The following is a 14,522-nucleotide window of genomic DNA, read 5'->3' as shown; positions in this document are numbered from 1 at the left end:
GCTTGCTGAAAGAATGTTTTGGATTGAACTGGTATGAAACATAAGCATGATAAGGAGTGAAGGGACAAACAGATTGTTAGTTGTTCAGCATTTATTGAGGAATTATTCACAATGTGACAAGAATTTATTTTACTTTAGACCGCAGTGATCCAAACTTTTTTCCAGGGGTTTGAATTTACTTGAGGTGAACTTGTAGTTTGTTAAGATTATTAAGAATTTTGTTATGAAGTCCGTTATAATAAATGTTAAGTTGTTAAAAACCAAAATGTATAAGTCTGTTATACATCCCTTTGCTTGAAGTAGGTTTTTTTTTGACAAGAAATGATGGGACATAAAGCAACATACAGTGGAAAGGTAAACAACCATAATTTGTCACGTACCCATCAGGGTCAATGCCAGACTGCAGTATGATTTTCAAGGATGGTTGAAGAACTGTTGTTCAATGTTATTTAGTTGTGCGTACATTCTTATAATGGTTTTTGTAGTCACTTGCTTTATTTTAGTAATAAGTACATTCTAATGGTAATCATTGTATTTGCTTGTTTTGTGCTTTGCAGATCCTTGCCATATTCAGCTGTCTATTGTTATGACGTATGACCCTATTAAGATGAGAGACATTTCCTTGACATCAGTAGGAGGGAAAGCTGGAGACCAGAAAACAATAGACCTTTGTACACCTGTGAAGGTGTTTGTCATGCCCAAACCACTCAAGAGATGATCAGTAGAGGGCAGTCTCCTCTAAAGGGCAACGCTCATTGTACATAGCTGTAATTTGGCTCCGCCCTGTAAATGTATTCCATAATTTGAGACGTTTCTAATTTCACCTCAGTACTGCATTACTTGATGAAAAGATCAATCTGTCATACTTGTGAAATATGTACTCAGTAATGTTGAATGACCTAAATGGGAGCATGATAAGGAGTGAAAGGACAAACAGATTGTTATTTTTTCAGCATTTCGTTGTGGATTAATTCACAAATAATTATGGTAAAAATTACTTTTTGACTGCACTGATCCAAAATGTATCCAATAATGGAATTATTGTGACTTCAAATAGGTGAACACCAAAGTTCCAAATGGAACCAAAACTTTCTGCTCTGCCCTTGAAGCAGCAAGTCGTATCCAGAGCATCACTTAAACTTGAGGTACTTCCCAGAGCGGAAATGGCAAATCATGATCTTTGCTGAATTTTATGTTTTCAGTCAATAAGGAAATCGAGTCATATGACTACAAATAAATTTTAATTGTGTACAACATTTTTAATACCCTTATCCAGTGCTTTTCTGAAAGATGCGCACAAGTTGGGAGCTCCAATTTGTACAGCCGCTTTGTTGCAGTGTACAAATATCAAATTTACTTTTACATGGTAAACAAACACATTATAAACAAGATTAAATAGCATTTCTGTTAAAAACAAATTCCCTCAAGTAGCTGTTTAAGTTTGATATGAAAATTAGTCCTCCGGGACTGATGGAGTGTAGACATTGTGCACTATGTTGTAGATCTGTTATCATTTATGTACTTGGTCATTGGCAGAAGGAAGAAATTAAAACATGCTGGGATTCCTAGTTTGTCAGAAAACTAAATACATCAAATATTCATCAGGGTTAATAATGATTCAGTTTTGTCCCTACACAGCTGTTTGACAAACCCCTGTGTAGAAAACATGCACTTGGTGATCTCCAATGGGAGACTTTTTGAAAGCTCTGCCACTAGAGGGCAGCAGACCTACCAGGTAAGGGTGCACAACTCCTGTAGCAAACAATGGTAAATGCTAAAAATTCAAAAATACTCAAAAATATTTAGAAGTCTCTCAGCCTCTTGAAAATTAAATCAGATACATTGTCATACAACTAAACTTCAGATTTCTTCTCAAGTTTTGGTAGGTCAGCATTTTGGAATTTTTGCTAATTACTCTAGAAGAAACACTCCCCAAAACTCATGCACACCGTTTGTTATCCTTGGGGAACTCGTGTCCAGTGCGTCCTGTTCCAGAACAGTTTGGTTTATGCTGGCAATGTGTTATGAAAAACAAAATACAGGTTGGCTAAATCTAAAATACAAAATCAAAAACACGCAAAACACAAGGTATTTGCTGTCAGTGACCATCACTCATGCTTCTCCTATTCCTAAGTTGTTGACATTACCTGGTGAAGAGCGCCCTCTCTTGGTGCTTGGCAGATACTCAAAAGTTTCCCATTACTGCAGAAAACAATTACATAAGAACTACATGTACCTTCCTTTCGAGCCATATAGTACGCAGTTTTGAGCTTATAGTGTTTGAATCCTCGTTTATAAAGACAATGGACACTATTGGTAATTGTCAGACCAGTCTTCTCACTTGGTGTATCTCAACATGCATAAAATAACAAACCTGTAAAGTTTTGTACTCAATTGGTCGTCCAAGTTGAGAGATAATAATGAAAGAAAAAACACCCATGTTGCCCGTAGTTGTGTTTTTAGATTCTTGATTTCGATACCTCAAATTCTAAATCTGAGGTCTCAAAATCAACATTTGTTTCTCAAAAACTACATTATTTCAGAGGGAGCTGTTTTCACAATGTTTTATACTATCAACAGCTCCGCATTACCAGTTGTCAAGTAGATTTTTATGACAACAATTGTTTTGAGTAATTACCAATAATGTCCACTGCCTTTAAATCCTATAATCCTAATCACTATTGAGATACACTTGGGTCAAGTTGGTAAATGTTTGTCACAGTGCATTCTCTCCCTTTATTATACTGACTGCTCCTGACTAATCAGTAGTCTCAGCAAAGTATATACACAGTACATGTAGATGCAATCACCATGACAAACATTAAAGGAACACATTGCCTTGGATCGGGCAAGTTGGTCCATGAAGTGCGTTTGAAATCGTTTGTTATAAAATGCATATGGTAAGAAAGATGTTTTAAAGGTAGAATGTAACAATCCACACAACTACGCCTTGAAATTGCGTGGTTTTTCTTTTATTTTGAAAACTAACATGGTTGGCCATTATGTGGACTCAGAAACTTGACTCCACAAAATGGCGTGTCCTGTCAGTTCACACTGATAAAGAAAACCATGCAATTTGGAGGTATTTTTTTATGGATAATTATATTCTACTTATAAAACATCTTTCCAGCCATATGCATTTTATAACAAACGCATTTTGAACGCTTCTCATAGACCAATTTGCCCGATCCAAGGCAACGTGCCCCTTTAAATGACAATTTTAAAATGAGAAAGACTCTGCTAGGGTCAACGTGTTGGGCAACAAATTATATGTGCATTAATATCTTAGGTCCTTGGGGTTGGTAAGCAGTTTGCAATCAGCTATTTCTATTTATGTAAACATTGTATAACAAAAATTGCTTTTTGGATGTTGTGTCTTGTATTTATTTGTGACACAGTACACTTGAGTTCTTTGACCCAATTTGAGCCCTTAGTCGAGTGAACTTGGGGCTCATTGGGTAAAAGAATCCACAATACTGCATCTAGCTCACACTCTTTATTTGACCAGAACATGTTACAAGACCAGCCATCAATTTGACAAACGGGTACAATTGATCTTAAGTCCAAATCAATGGTACAATTGTAGTTGCTTACTGAAGTGTGATGTAATAATACAAATCACTATGGTGATAATGACAACTCATTTTACCCTGCATCTCAGTGCTTTGTACTCAGTGTCACAATAAATCTTGTTTTATTCGATCTTATCGATATTACTTTCCTACTCAACAGAATAGAAAGACATTTATTGGACTTGAAGTAATTTGAACATCTTTTAATTTGAAGACAAGGTGAGGTACTAATATTAAAAAAAACCAAGACTGTTGGACTTGTCAGGTCCTAAGTTTAGCGTTGTGATCCTGGGCCTTGTCACTGCTTTATGATCCTAACACACATGCTACATGTATGTACAATGTACCTTACTCATGTGGGCAGTTGATAGACAGTCATGGTCATGAATGTATTAAATGTTATCATGCTTACTTTGATAAATCTTGGTTTTGAATTGTGTATTTCCATAACCTGTTGTATGTCACAATATTTGGGTTATTTAAGGCAAGGTGCAGCCATCTTGAATTTCTCCCATTTATACCAATGTTACCAACGAGGCTGGAAGAACGAAAGAGTCTGGTTCCTAATTACAAAATGATTATAAGCATGATTATTGTTATTCAATACGAGGAATATGAATATGTTGGAGGCAGAATGATAAAGGTCTATTGTTAAATGTGTGTTTCCAGAGGGGCAGCCATAAACAAGATTTACCATTATTTCACTACAATATGACATAGTTGCTTTATTTGTTCACACAAATCAAAGACAAAGCAGTGACTTTATTGTCTCATTTCAAACCAACATCAAATTTAATAAATTGAAAATCATATTGTGGCGGCCGCAGTCGAAAGATAACAAGAGGCAAAACAGACAAATAAAGGAAAGCTATCACAAGATGGAATGTCTGGTAGACTCCCAGAAAAGTAAATACATATATATTTTTAAATCGAACAAATGTAGGAGCTAGAATATCCAATCAAATCTTAAAATCAGGAGAGTCTGAATTTATTATACAAATTGCTTTTCCAGACCCCCAAGGTAAGAGGGGTGTGTGATCCAGCCCCCATCTGGGGTATGAGAGGTGTTTGATCCAGCCCCCATCAAGGAGCCACCAAAGGTTGACGATCCAGCCCCCATCTAGGGTGGGGGGGGTGTTTGATACAGCCCCCATCAAGGAGCCACCAAAGGTTGATGATCCAGCCCCCATCTAGGGTAGGAGGGGTGTGTGATTCAGCCCCCTTCAAAGAGCCACCAAGGTTGATGATCCAGCCCCATCTAGGGTAGGAGAGGTGTTTGATTCAGCCCCCTTCAAAGAGCCACCAAGGTTGATGATCCAGCCCCCATCTGGGGTAGGAGGGGTGTTTGATTCAGCCCCCTTCAAAGAGCCACCAAGGTTGATGATCCAGCCCCCACCATGGGTAGGAGGGGTGTGTGATTCAGCCCCCTTCAAAGAGCCACCAAGGTTGGTGATCCAGGCCCCATCTAGGGTAGGAGGGGTGTTTGATTCAGCCCCCTTCAAAGAGCGACCAAAGGTTGGTGATCCAGCCCCCACCATGGGTAGGAGGGGTGTGTGATTCAGCCCCCTTCAAAGAGCCACCAAGGTTGGTGATCCAGGCCCCATCTAGGGTAGGAGGGGTGTTTGATTCAGCCCCCTTCAAAGAGCGACCAAAGGTTGGTGATCCAGCCCCCACCATGGGTAGGAGGGGTGTGTGATTCAGCCCCCTTCAAAGAGCCACCAAGGTTGATGATCCAGCCCCCATCTAGGGTAGGAGGGGTGTGTGATTCAGCCCCCTTCAAAGAGCCACCAAGGTTGGTGATCCAGACCCCATCTAGGGTAGGAGGGGTGTGTGATTCAGCCCCCTTCAAAGAGCGACCAAAGGTTGGTGATCCAGCCCCCACCATGGGTAGGAGGGGTGCGTGATTCAGCCCCCCTCAAAGAGCCACCAAGGTTGATGATCCAGCCCCATCTAGGGTAGGAGGGGTGTTTAATTCATCCCCCTTCAAAGAGCCACCAAGGTTGATGATCCAGCCCCCATCTAGGGTAGGAGGGGTGTGTGATTCAGCCCCCTTCAAAGAGCCACCAAGGTTGATGATCCAGCCCCCATCTAGGGTAGGAGGGGTGTGTGATTCAGCCCCCATCAAGGAGCCACCAAAGGTTGGTGATCCAGCCCCCATCTAGGGTAGGAGGGGTGTTTGATACAGCCTCCCCCCCCCCACAAAAAAAAATCTAGGGTAGGGTTCAAAATTGAGCTGTTTCTCTTGTGTACCGCAGCTTTAAGTCAAGTTGGGTATGGCTAAAAAGTGCTATATACATGTATTCAAAATCACATAATCCTTCTTGATTACTCCAACTTCATGGTGAGAATACAAAACATAACATTGTGTAAGTGCTGCACAGGTTCAAGTGAAGACGCCACCTCCAAATTGATGATATAAAACAGCAACATGCCGTTTGATTGGATCTACAATGAGATAGGCAAAGTTCTGCTCATGTTCCTTATCACATGGGTAATATTGGTAGCCATCTTTGTCCTGAAATCAACAAAATAAACAATTAACCAATAAACTGATACAGAACATAATATTATGCAATTATGATTCAGTTTAAAACTAAAAAGTACATTTTCTCAAAACCACAAAATTTTACTCATCCAAAACTAAGTCATTCTCACCCAGGCCTGCAGTCTGTACACCAGGGATGTAACACTCAGCTCTTGTGTTTTGCTATCTTTCTGCACACTAAAGAAACAATGGCATAATAAAATTAGCATGTATGAGCAAATGAAAAAGCATGTATAAGCAAATAAATGTACCAATTTGAGGGTTTTGTCTTGATTTCATCAAGAACCTGAACTGTATTAATCAAGGACTTTAAGGCACTGGCACTATTGGTAATTGTCAAAGACCAGTCTTCTAACTTGGTGTATCTCAACATATGCCCCAAATAACAATCCTGTAAAAAATTGAACTCAATTGGTCGTTGAAGTTGCAAGATAATAATGAAAGAAAAAAAAAACCTTGTCACACAAAGTTTTGTGCTTTCTTATGCTTGATTACGAGACCTCAAATTCTAAATCTGAGGTCACGAAATCAAATTCGTGGAAAACTACTTTCTCGAAAACTACGTTTCTTCAGAGGAAGCCGTTTCTCACAATATTTATACTATCAACAGCTCTCCATTGCTTGTACCCAAGTAAGATTTTATGCTAACAATTATTTTGAGTATTTACCAATAGTGTCCAGTAGGTTCGTGGTTTCCTGTCTCACTAATATACCAGGACAAGATTGTTATTGGATTCAACTATTACTTTCTTCTTGTAATGTACTTAGCTTGTCTCATTCACTACATCTGCTGAAGTAGTTGTTGCTACGAAAGCTCCTTCAGTTTTTAGTGTAATTAGTTAGTATCTTAGTGCTACAAGTACCTTCCTTGTTTTATAATTCAAGTTATGTCATCTAATAATTACCTTATGAGCTCTTTATACAATGACTTGACAGTGTCTAGATATGGCTTGATATCATCTTCATATTGACACACAGCTCCCCCAAGACAAAGGTGCTTTAACAAAATGAAAACAAACTCGCTCCTGTCATCTTCACTAAAAATATCATACAAGTCGGAATCTTCCACCAGTAACACCTGTACAAAACAAAAACAAAACAAAAAGAGGAACATTTTAGGGTGTCGTGGCCAAACATTTTAGGGTGTCGTGGCTGAGCGGATAAGAGCGCCCAACTCAAGCTCTGGTGCAGCAGAGTGTGGGTTCGAATCCTGGTCGTGACACTTGTGTCCCTGAGCAAGACACTGAAATATACGCCTCTCTTAATAAATGCATGAGGTACGCCACAATGCTAACCTAAAACGAGGCAATGGGCACAGCCACTGCAAGTGATGGGGTACTTACGCCCATAGCCTCATTTTGGGTAAGAATTATGACGTCATGCATAAATATTAAGAGAGGTGTATATTTGCTTCACTCCACCCAGAAGTAAATGGGTACCTGTGAGGGCAGAGATGGTTCTTGTGATTGATTTAGCCGAGTAGCGCATATTAATGTTGCAAAGGCTGCATAGTTTATAAATTAAAAAGGTGTCTTTAAATATTTGACCTGATGGCAGGCTGATAATCAATGTCAGCAGTCTGACTATTTTCACCTACCTTTCTTAATTCATCTGAAATCTGGAAGTCTTCATAAAACTCATCTAGACATTTGACAATGCTACCATTCTCTCTAACAATGCCTTCATTGAAGAGTCTATCAAAGAATGTCATTGATGTAATACTGCACTGTACTGGTTTAACCTCTATCTTGGCAGCTTCAAAACCTGATCACCAAACAATCAAAAGGAAAACACTACTTCATTTAATTAGTTACATACATATACACAAAAAGAAACATTTGCTCAAACTCTGTGCTCAAATTCACACACAATTTACATGAAAGCTAAAGTCACCTGGAAATAGATTTTTTTTTTTTCAAACATAACAGTATATGTTTATGAACAATAAAACAGTTTTTTCAGAAATACTTTGTCACGACCTATGTTAAAAAATTAGATAAAATTGTTAAGGGGGTGACTCCGCAGCCTACCCCTTTTGTGACGTCAATTGAGGCAGACTTTGCCTTGATCAACCCCTTTCGAATTTGCCTGCAATGCGTAGAGTAAACACATGTGCAAAGTACATGTAAGTGGGTTTGTACGTTTCGGAATTTTTTTTTTTTTTTTCATTTTTCCGGCAATGCCGACCAGGTGTATTGCTGTTGGATGCAGCGAAACAAAAGATGGGGTCAGTTTGCATAGTCAGACCATGGAGGAAGGAAGAGAAGGAGCTCGAACAAAGGGACTTCAAAAGCCTGGTACCGAGGTCGTTTAACGACACCTCGTAATCACCCACATACCTTATACAAACAATGGGTGATGGAGGAAGGAAGAGAAGGAGCTCGAACAAAGGGACTTCAAAAGCCTGGTACCGAGGTCGTTTAACGACACCTCGTAATCACCCACATACCTTATACAAACAATGGGTGACCTGGTGTCTGTGAGTTTGCGCGTGCGCACTTGGTTCTTCACTCACATACAGTGTCGTATGTTGTATGGATATAATAAAGAAAAATCAACTTTTTTGAGACCTGATAAAATTTGTGTACACTTTCGCCGACCAAATCGAAAAACACAATTGAAATACCAACCACCCTAATGTGCTAATACCCAAATTTTGAACCACCGCTAGCTACAGGAAAGTCGCAAAAAGTATTTTAAAAAATGCTATGATATTTCCATGTAAACACCACAAACAGTAAATGAAAACGTGTATATTCACAATTCTTGTCTCCAATGATTCAACTTTACACCAAGGCAACGGTGCAGAGAGGCGGTACCACACCTTCTGTACAAAGAGATCTAATCGCGCTCACTAATCGGCCGTCCAGCTGGAGGTCTCCTATCTTTTTCTACTGGTCAAACAGGGGCATTGTCAGGGTATTCTTTTGTTACTCTGCGGTTTTGCGGGTCGTTCGAACTCCTTCTCTTCCTTCCTACATGGTCAGACTCACAGTGGTCCGGTCCGACGTCTTTTTCAGCGCTGCATGCAGCGAACACTTTGAGCCATCATGCTTTGAATCCGGAACACACCACACACCACACACTTGGTATGAAGAAAAAACTTATTCTAAAAAATGACGCCATCCCAACAATTTTTCCAGCTAGTGGGAACTCGACGAAGGTACCTGAAAGACGTGACGAACCTAGAGGAGCATATATGCCAATCGTGAAAAAATTTGGGTAAGTTTGAACTTAGAGGGCATGTTTTTAGCGTGCGCCTAGCGTCACGATTTTTGGTTGGCACTGCATGCGATTCACCGGGCAGGGTAGTCCGAGTGGACCATCCACACAGCAGCCGTAGTGCGTGCAGTCTGCTCCGTGGACTGAAGTTCTGTATGTTGACCTCATACCGATCAGGTACCAGACGTAGTGTACGGGCCAGACTACTTTTTCTCTTCAAATAGCGCGCCTCCATTGACGTCACAAACAGCGCCCTCTCGGGTCGGGGCAAACTCTCAAAATTTTTAATAAAATACGAACTAATTTTTTAAAACCTTAGTTAGCTGTTTATTCACATTCTACTCATCATAACAAATATCTTGGTGACAAAAGCTTTATTTTGAAAAAAAACCCACTTCCAGGTGACTTAAGCTTTGTTATCTTGCAATCATTCTGAAGCTTGTTTAAAGATCTATACCATTATCCAAAACAAGCAATGTACATTGACAATACTTTCATTACTGTAATGTATATTGGCCTAACCAGAGGTGCATTTTGGCAGTCGTAACCAATAACTGTTTCAGTCATTGGCCAGTGCTTAACCAATGAGCAACTCAACTGAAACAGTTATTGGTTACAACTGCCAAACGTACCCAAATAAATTCTTTAGCACCGGAGAAGACCTTTGTTTTGGTAACCAAGGCGACACCAAAATACAAGTCACGTCTCCTGGCATGCGTCCAGGGTTTAAAGCAGATTTCCGTTAAAAACAGAGAAATTACATCCCTTGGGAGCTAGGCATATTGTGTAATACTTACCTACAGGACACCATGTATTGCTTTCTGATAATACACTCAGTGATGAAATCACAGTTGGACACTGTAAGAAAAGCTGCAATGCGAATAGATCATTATTATTATTATTATTATTATTATTATTATTATTATTATTATTATTATTATTATTATTATTATTATGACAACAACTTATGGTTTGATCAGTCAAAACATGAACAGGTTTAATCACAAAGGAAAAATCACTTCCCACAAAAATGATCAGCTGCTAAGATTGCAGGTAAACTCTAGTCAATGATCAGCTACTACTAAGATTGCAGGTAAACTCTAGTCAATGATCAGCTACTAAGATTGCAGGTAAACTTTTGTCATTTATTAGCTACTAGGATTGCAGGTAAACTTTAGGCAATGAACAGCTACTAAGATTGCAGGTAAACTTTTGTCATTTATTAGCTACTAGGATTGCAGGTAAACTTTAGGCAATGAACAGCTACTAAGATTGCAGGTAAACTTTTGTCAATGAACAGCTACTAAGATTGCAGGTAAACTTTTGTCAATGAACAGCTACTAAGATTGCAGGTAAACTTTCAGCAATGATCAGCTACTACTAAGATTGCAGGTAAACTTTCGTCATTTATTAGCTACTAGGATTGCAGGTAAACTTTAGCCAATTAAGCTACTAAGATTTCAGGTAAACTTAAGTCAATTATCAGCTAATAAGATTGCAGGTAAACTTTAAGCAATGATCAGCTACTACTAAGATTGCAGGTAAACTTTAGGCAATGATCAGCTACTAAGATTGCAGGTAAACTTTAGGCAGTGAACAGCTACTAAGATTGCAGGTAAACTTTAGGCAGTTAGGCAGTGAACAGCTACTAAGATTGCAGGTAAACTTTAAGCAATGATCAGCAACTAAGATTGCAGGTAAACTTTCGGCAATGATCAGCAACTAAGATTGCAGGTAAACTTTCGGCAATGATCAGCTACTAATATTGCAGGTAAACTTTAGGCAATGATCAGCTAATAAGATTGCAGGTAAACTTTCTGAGCTTGCAATACTCACCAGAGCAAAATCATCTTTCTGGTAAGACTGAAAAAGGGAATCATAGCTGAAATACTGTACAGTAATCCTGCCTTTCATTGACCTGCATAGTGAACACAACAAGGCATAGAATTATAACACACTCAAGGGAAATGCAAAGTTGAACAAATGCAACAGGTCAATAAAAATGGTGATGAGTTGTCATACATGGGGCTCTTATCTAGCCCTATAATACATGTATTATCTATAGGCAGTCTCACTTTGTTCGCTCAGGGGTGATTAGTCAAAGGCCATTCAACTTATTGTCATGTAGCCAGGGATCACACACAAGTTTACAAAACAGTGGAAAAGTGGAAAGTGCTGCAAAGGAATCACCTTTCGGCAGAATTCAGCGGTAAGCAGAGCCATGAAATTGGGCCCAGTACCATGAGTACATTGCATTATCACTTGGTGTAAGTTACACTGTAATGTAACCGTAAACCAATTACAGAACAACAATTACTGAATTAAAAATGTAATGGCAATTAATGGGGAATGCAAAAATAATAAGATAAGAATTATCATATCAGGTCTTTTTGAAAACCTTCTGTATCCTGCCACCACTTTTTCACCCAATTTTACACTATGATTATAATAAAAAGGAATGAGTAAATTAGGTACGCATGCAAAAGTGAGGACAGGATGTAGGATACACAAGGTAGTTTTATAAATACTACTATCCTAGAACTATATATGACTATGAGGTTCAATCCGCTATCGCCTCGCTGCAACTTCCTACTCGTAGTTTTTTAAGATTACATACATCTAGGGGCTAGATACATGTATGTAGTGGTAGGCTAGCCCACCTTGTTGAGCTGTTAAAGCCATTACACTTTCGGTAAACAGTATTGTCCAAGTCCCACACTTCGTGTATCACCTTGTTGAGCTGTTAAAGCCATTACACTTTCGGTAAACAGTATTGTCCAAGTCCCACACTTCGTGTATCACAACTTGTATATAAAATAACAAACCTGTGAAAATTTAGGCTCAATCGGTCATCGGGAGAAAATAACGGGAAAACCATCTCTCGTTTCCACATGTTTCGAAGGTCATGACATGTGTTTAAAATAAATCCGTAATTCTCGCTATCGAGAATTGATATTGTTCTAATGTTTTCTCAAAAAGTAAAGCATTTCATGGAGTAATATTTCAAGAGAAGTCTTTCTACACCATTACCTTCTGTAAACCCTGTAAACTATTTGTAAATCTGTGAACCTTTTTTTTTTTCTGTACAGAAAGTGTATAATGGCTTTAATGGCTCCGCTTTTAACATCGGTCTCATCACTGTCGCCATTAACAGTGATGAGACCGATGTTAAAAGTGGAACCATTAACAGTTCAACAAGGTGGACTAGTAGTAGGAGCACTCGGAATAAGGTTTATCGCAACTCAGAAACGCAATGCATTGTGGGAAGGAATATGGGGTGGTTTCTATGCAGTTTCTACGACTTGCGCACGCAACGCCTATACCTTTGTGTGGGTTCAACAGCACCCTCTCTTGATAATTTGCTATTGCAAAAAATTGTTGCGCAAATTTGTTGATTGCGCTCTACAGATGAGCGACAGCGCATGCGTGTTTTGCTGCAAAATAAACGATCGTAATCACGATCGCGGCTAAATAAATCGAGCAAAACACAGTTTTTGGCATTGAAAGGTTGGAATGACTGCAAATATCAACATCATACGAAGGCGGGGGGGGGGGGGGGGGGGGGGTACATGTAGGTGGCTTCATTATTTGATTCTCAGTCTTTTTGTCTTGTCGCCACCTTAAAGCCATTGGACCCTTTCGGTAAACAGTGTTGTCCAAGGCCCACACTTTGTGTACCACAACTTCTATATAAAATAACAAACCTGTGAAAATTTAGGCTCAATCGGTCATCGGAGTCGGGAGATACCAACGGAAAAACACACCCTTGTTTCTGCGCGTTTCGCCGTGTCATGACATGTGTTTAAAATAAATCCGTAATTCTCGTTAACGAGAATTTATATTGTTTTGCTGTTTTCTCAAAAAGTAAATCATTTCATGGAATAATATTTCAAGAGAAGTCTTTCACCATTGCCTTCTGTTAAACCCTGTAAGTTTTTTGTAAATCTGTGAACTTTTTTTCTTTTTCTGAACCGAAAGGGTCCAATGGCTTTAACTTCACCTTATTTCTTATGCACTTTGCCTGTGACGTCACCATGCACCATCCTAGTATAGCTATACATGTACATGTATGTAGCTGAATAAGGATTCCACCATTGAAGATTGAAAATCCACCAAATAAACAAAATACATGTTAAAATGGACCGACGGAACATGATGACGTACCTCGACGTACCTCTTATATCTTAAAGTTTTTTTGACTGACGACTATTGGATTTTGACGTACCCCCGTCACTTTGTTGAGAGTAAAGACGCAGACTTGACGCAGACTTGACGCACCCTCCCGGGGGTCAAGTAGTGCGTCTTACAATTGATAGGTGTAATAAGGTCTATTGATGGATTGGGTAGTGCCCGTTTCCAAGTTACAAGTAATTTCTATTTTCTACAATCATGACAATTGAGTAACTCCATGCATGTACCAATTGTGCCATCGGGCATCACGTACCTACCATTTCATTAACAATTCCTGAACATCTTTCGAATTCAAAGTTTTACATGTTTTTCCTTCAAATGGAAAAAATGTAAACTTGACGTCTACTGAGTCTGTAGTCCCCGACATGTTTGTTGGTATTAAAAACAAACCCAGCACAACCGCGCTCCGGAAGAACATATTATAACTATAGAGGGCGGGCTTCAAACCGGGTTCTCTAGGCCCTTTTTGAAACGACTGGATTCGGAGCTTTGGATTCGGCTCAGGCTAGCATGGCCCGCGGTTAGTTTTACAATTTCGCGTGAGAACGGAGCCTCAAGCCGAATCCAAAGCTGAAGTTGTGGTTTCGAAAAGGCCAATAGACTGGGCCCCTATATCCACGGATATCCACGAGCCTTGAAGTGTGACTTCAGATGTTCAGGCTACAACTGCATTATGTGTGGCTCTAAAAAAGAAAAGAGTAACACTGAGTGAAACGAAGAACTGATTTCAGGGGTGGTTGTGGTTAGTGGATGGGTAGAGAGGATGGTATGATAACTGAAAGGACGAAGAGCTAGTCTTATCGATCTTCTTAGTATTTCTCGAGAAACATAGTCCCAAAAGAATTCATTACAATTCGAATCTTCTCATTGTATTGTCGATTAGTTGCTTACCCTGAAGAAAGTCCCTTTTCTGCATCTGATCCACCCTATATTCAATAAGACATTAAAAGTTTTGAAAAGCCAACTTTTATAACGCTCTTTCAACCTCGTTT

General features: G+C 39.4%; 2 protein-coding genes across 3 annotated transcripts in view; one reads left to right on the top strand and one right to left on the bottom strand.

Moving 5' to 3' along the window:
- LOC139944869 (integrator complex subunit 4-like) overlaps positions 1-3,643 on the top strand; it is a 30,318-nt gene extending 26,675 nt beyond the window's left edge. Inside the window, exon 19 of the mRNA XM_071942016.1 lies at positions 558-3,643. Coding sequence (XP_071798117.1) covers positions 558-718 — 161 coding nt within the window. The 3' untranslated portion in view covers positions 719-3,643. The remainder of the gene's footprint in view (positions 1-557) is intronic.
- Positions 3,644-3,784: 141 nt separating this feature from the next.
- On the bottom strand, positions 3,785-13,926 carry LOC139944870 (cilia- and flagella-associated protein 300-like). 2 transcript variants are annotated; one of them, XM_071942017.1, is made up of 7 exons: positions 13,788-13,926; positions 11,176-11,257; positions 10,137-10,209; positions 7,715-7,881; positions 7,023-7,195; positions 6,228-6,294; positions 3,785-6,087 (listed from the first exon to the last, which is right to left on the bottom strand). In XM_071942017.1, exons 1-7 carry the CDS (start codon positions 13,895-13,897, stop codon positions 5,956-5,958), a joined length of 804 nt encoding a protein of 267 aa, XP_071798118.1. In that variant the 5' UTR covers positions 13,898-13,926; the 3' UTR covers positions 3,785-5,955. The 2 variants fall into 2 exon arrangements, with proteins under 2 accessions (XP_071798118.1, XP_071798119.1); XM_071942018.1 differs by having other exon boundaries at positions 13,784-13,905.
- Between the last annotated feature and the right edge of the window lie 596 nt (positions 13,927-14,522).

This window comes from Asterias amurensis, chromosome 12 (genome assembly GCF_032118995.1).
Source record: "Asterias amurensis chromosome 12, ASM3211899v1".
Classification (NCBI taxonomy): Eukaryota; Metazoa; Echinodermata; class Asteroidea; order Forcipulatida; family Asteriidae; genus Asterias; species Asterias amurensis.
Note: the sequence above shows the minus strand (reverse complement) of the source record. Positions and strands in the feature narration are given on the sequence as shown.

What these genes read in the sequence shown, in the direction of transcription:
- LOC139944870 (XM_071942017.1), bottom strand. Translation starts at nt 13,897, where the DNA reads ATGTCGGGGACTACAGACTCAGTAGACGTCAAGTTTACATTTTTTCCA. An exon ending in CAGGAATTGTTAATGAAATG is followed by an intron (nt 11,258 to 13,787) that starts GTAGGTACGTGA and finishes TTCACTATGCAG; the next exon opens with GTCAATGAAAGGCAGGATTA. An exon ending in TTTCAGATGAATTAAGAAAG is followed by an intron (nt 7,196 to 7,714) that starts GTAGGTGAAAAT and finishes TGTTTTGTACAG; the next exon opens with GTGTTACTGGTGGAAGATTC.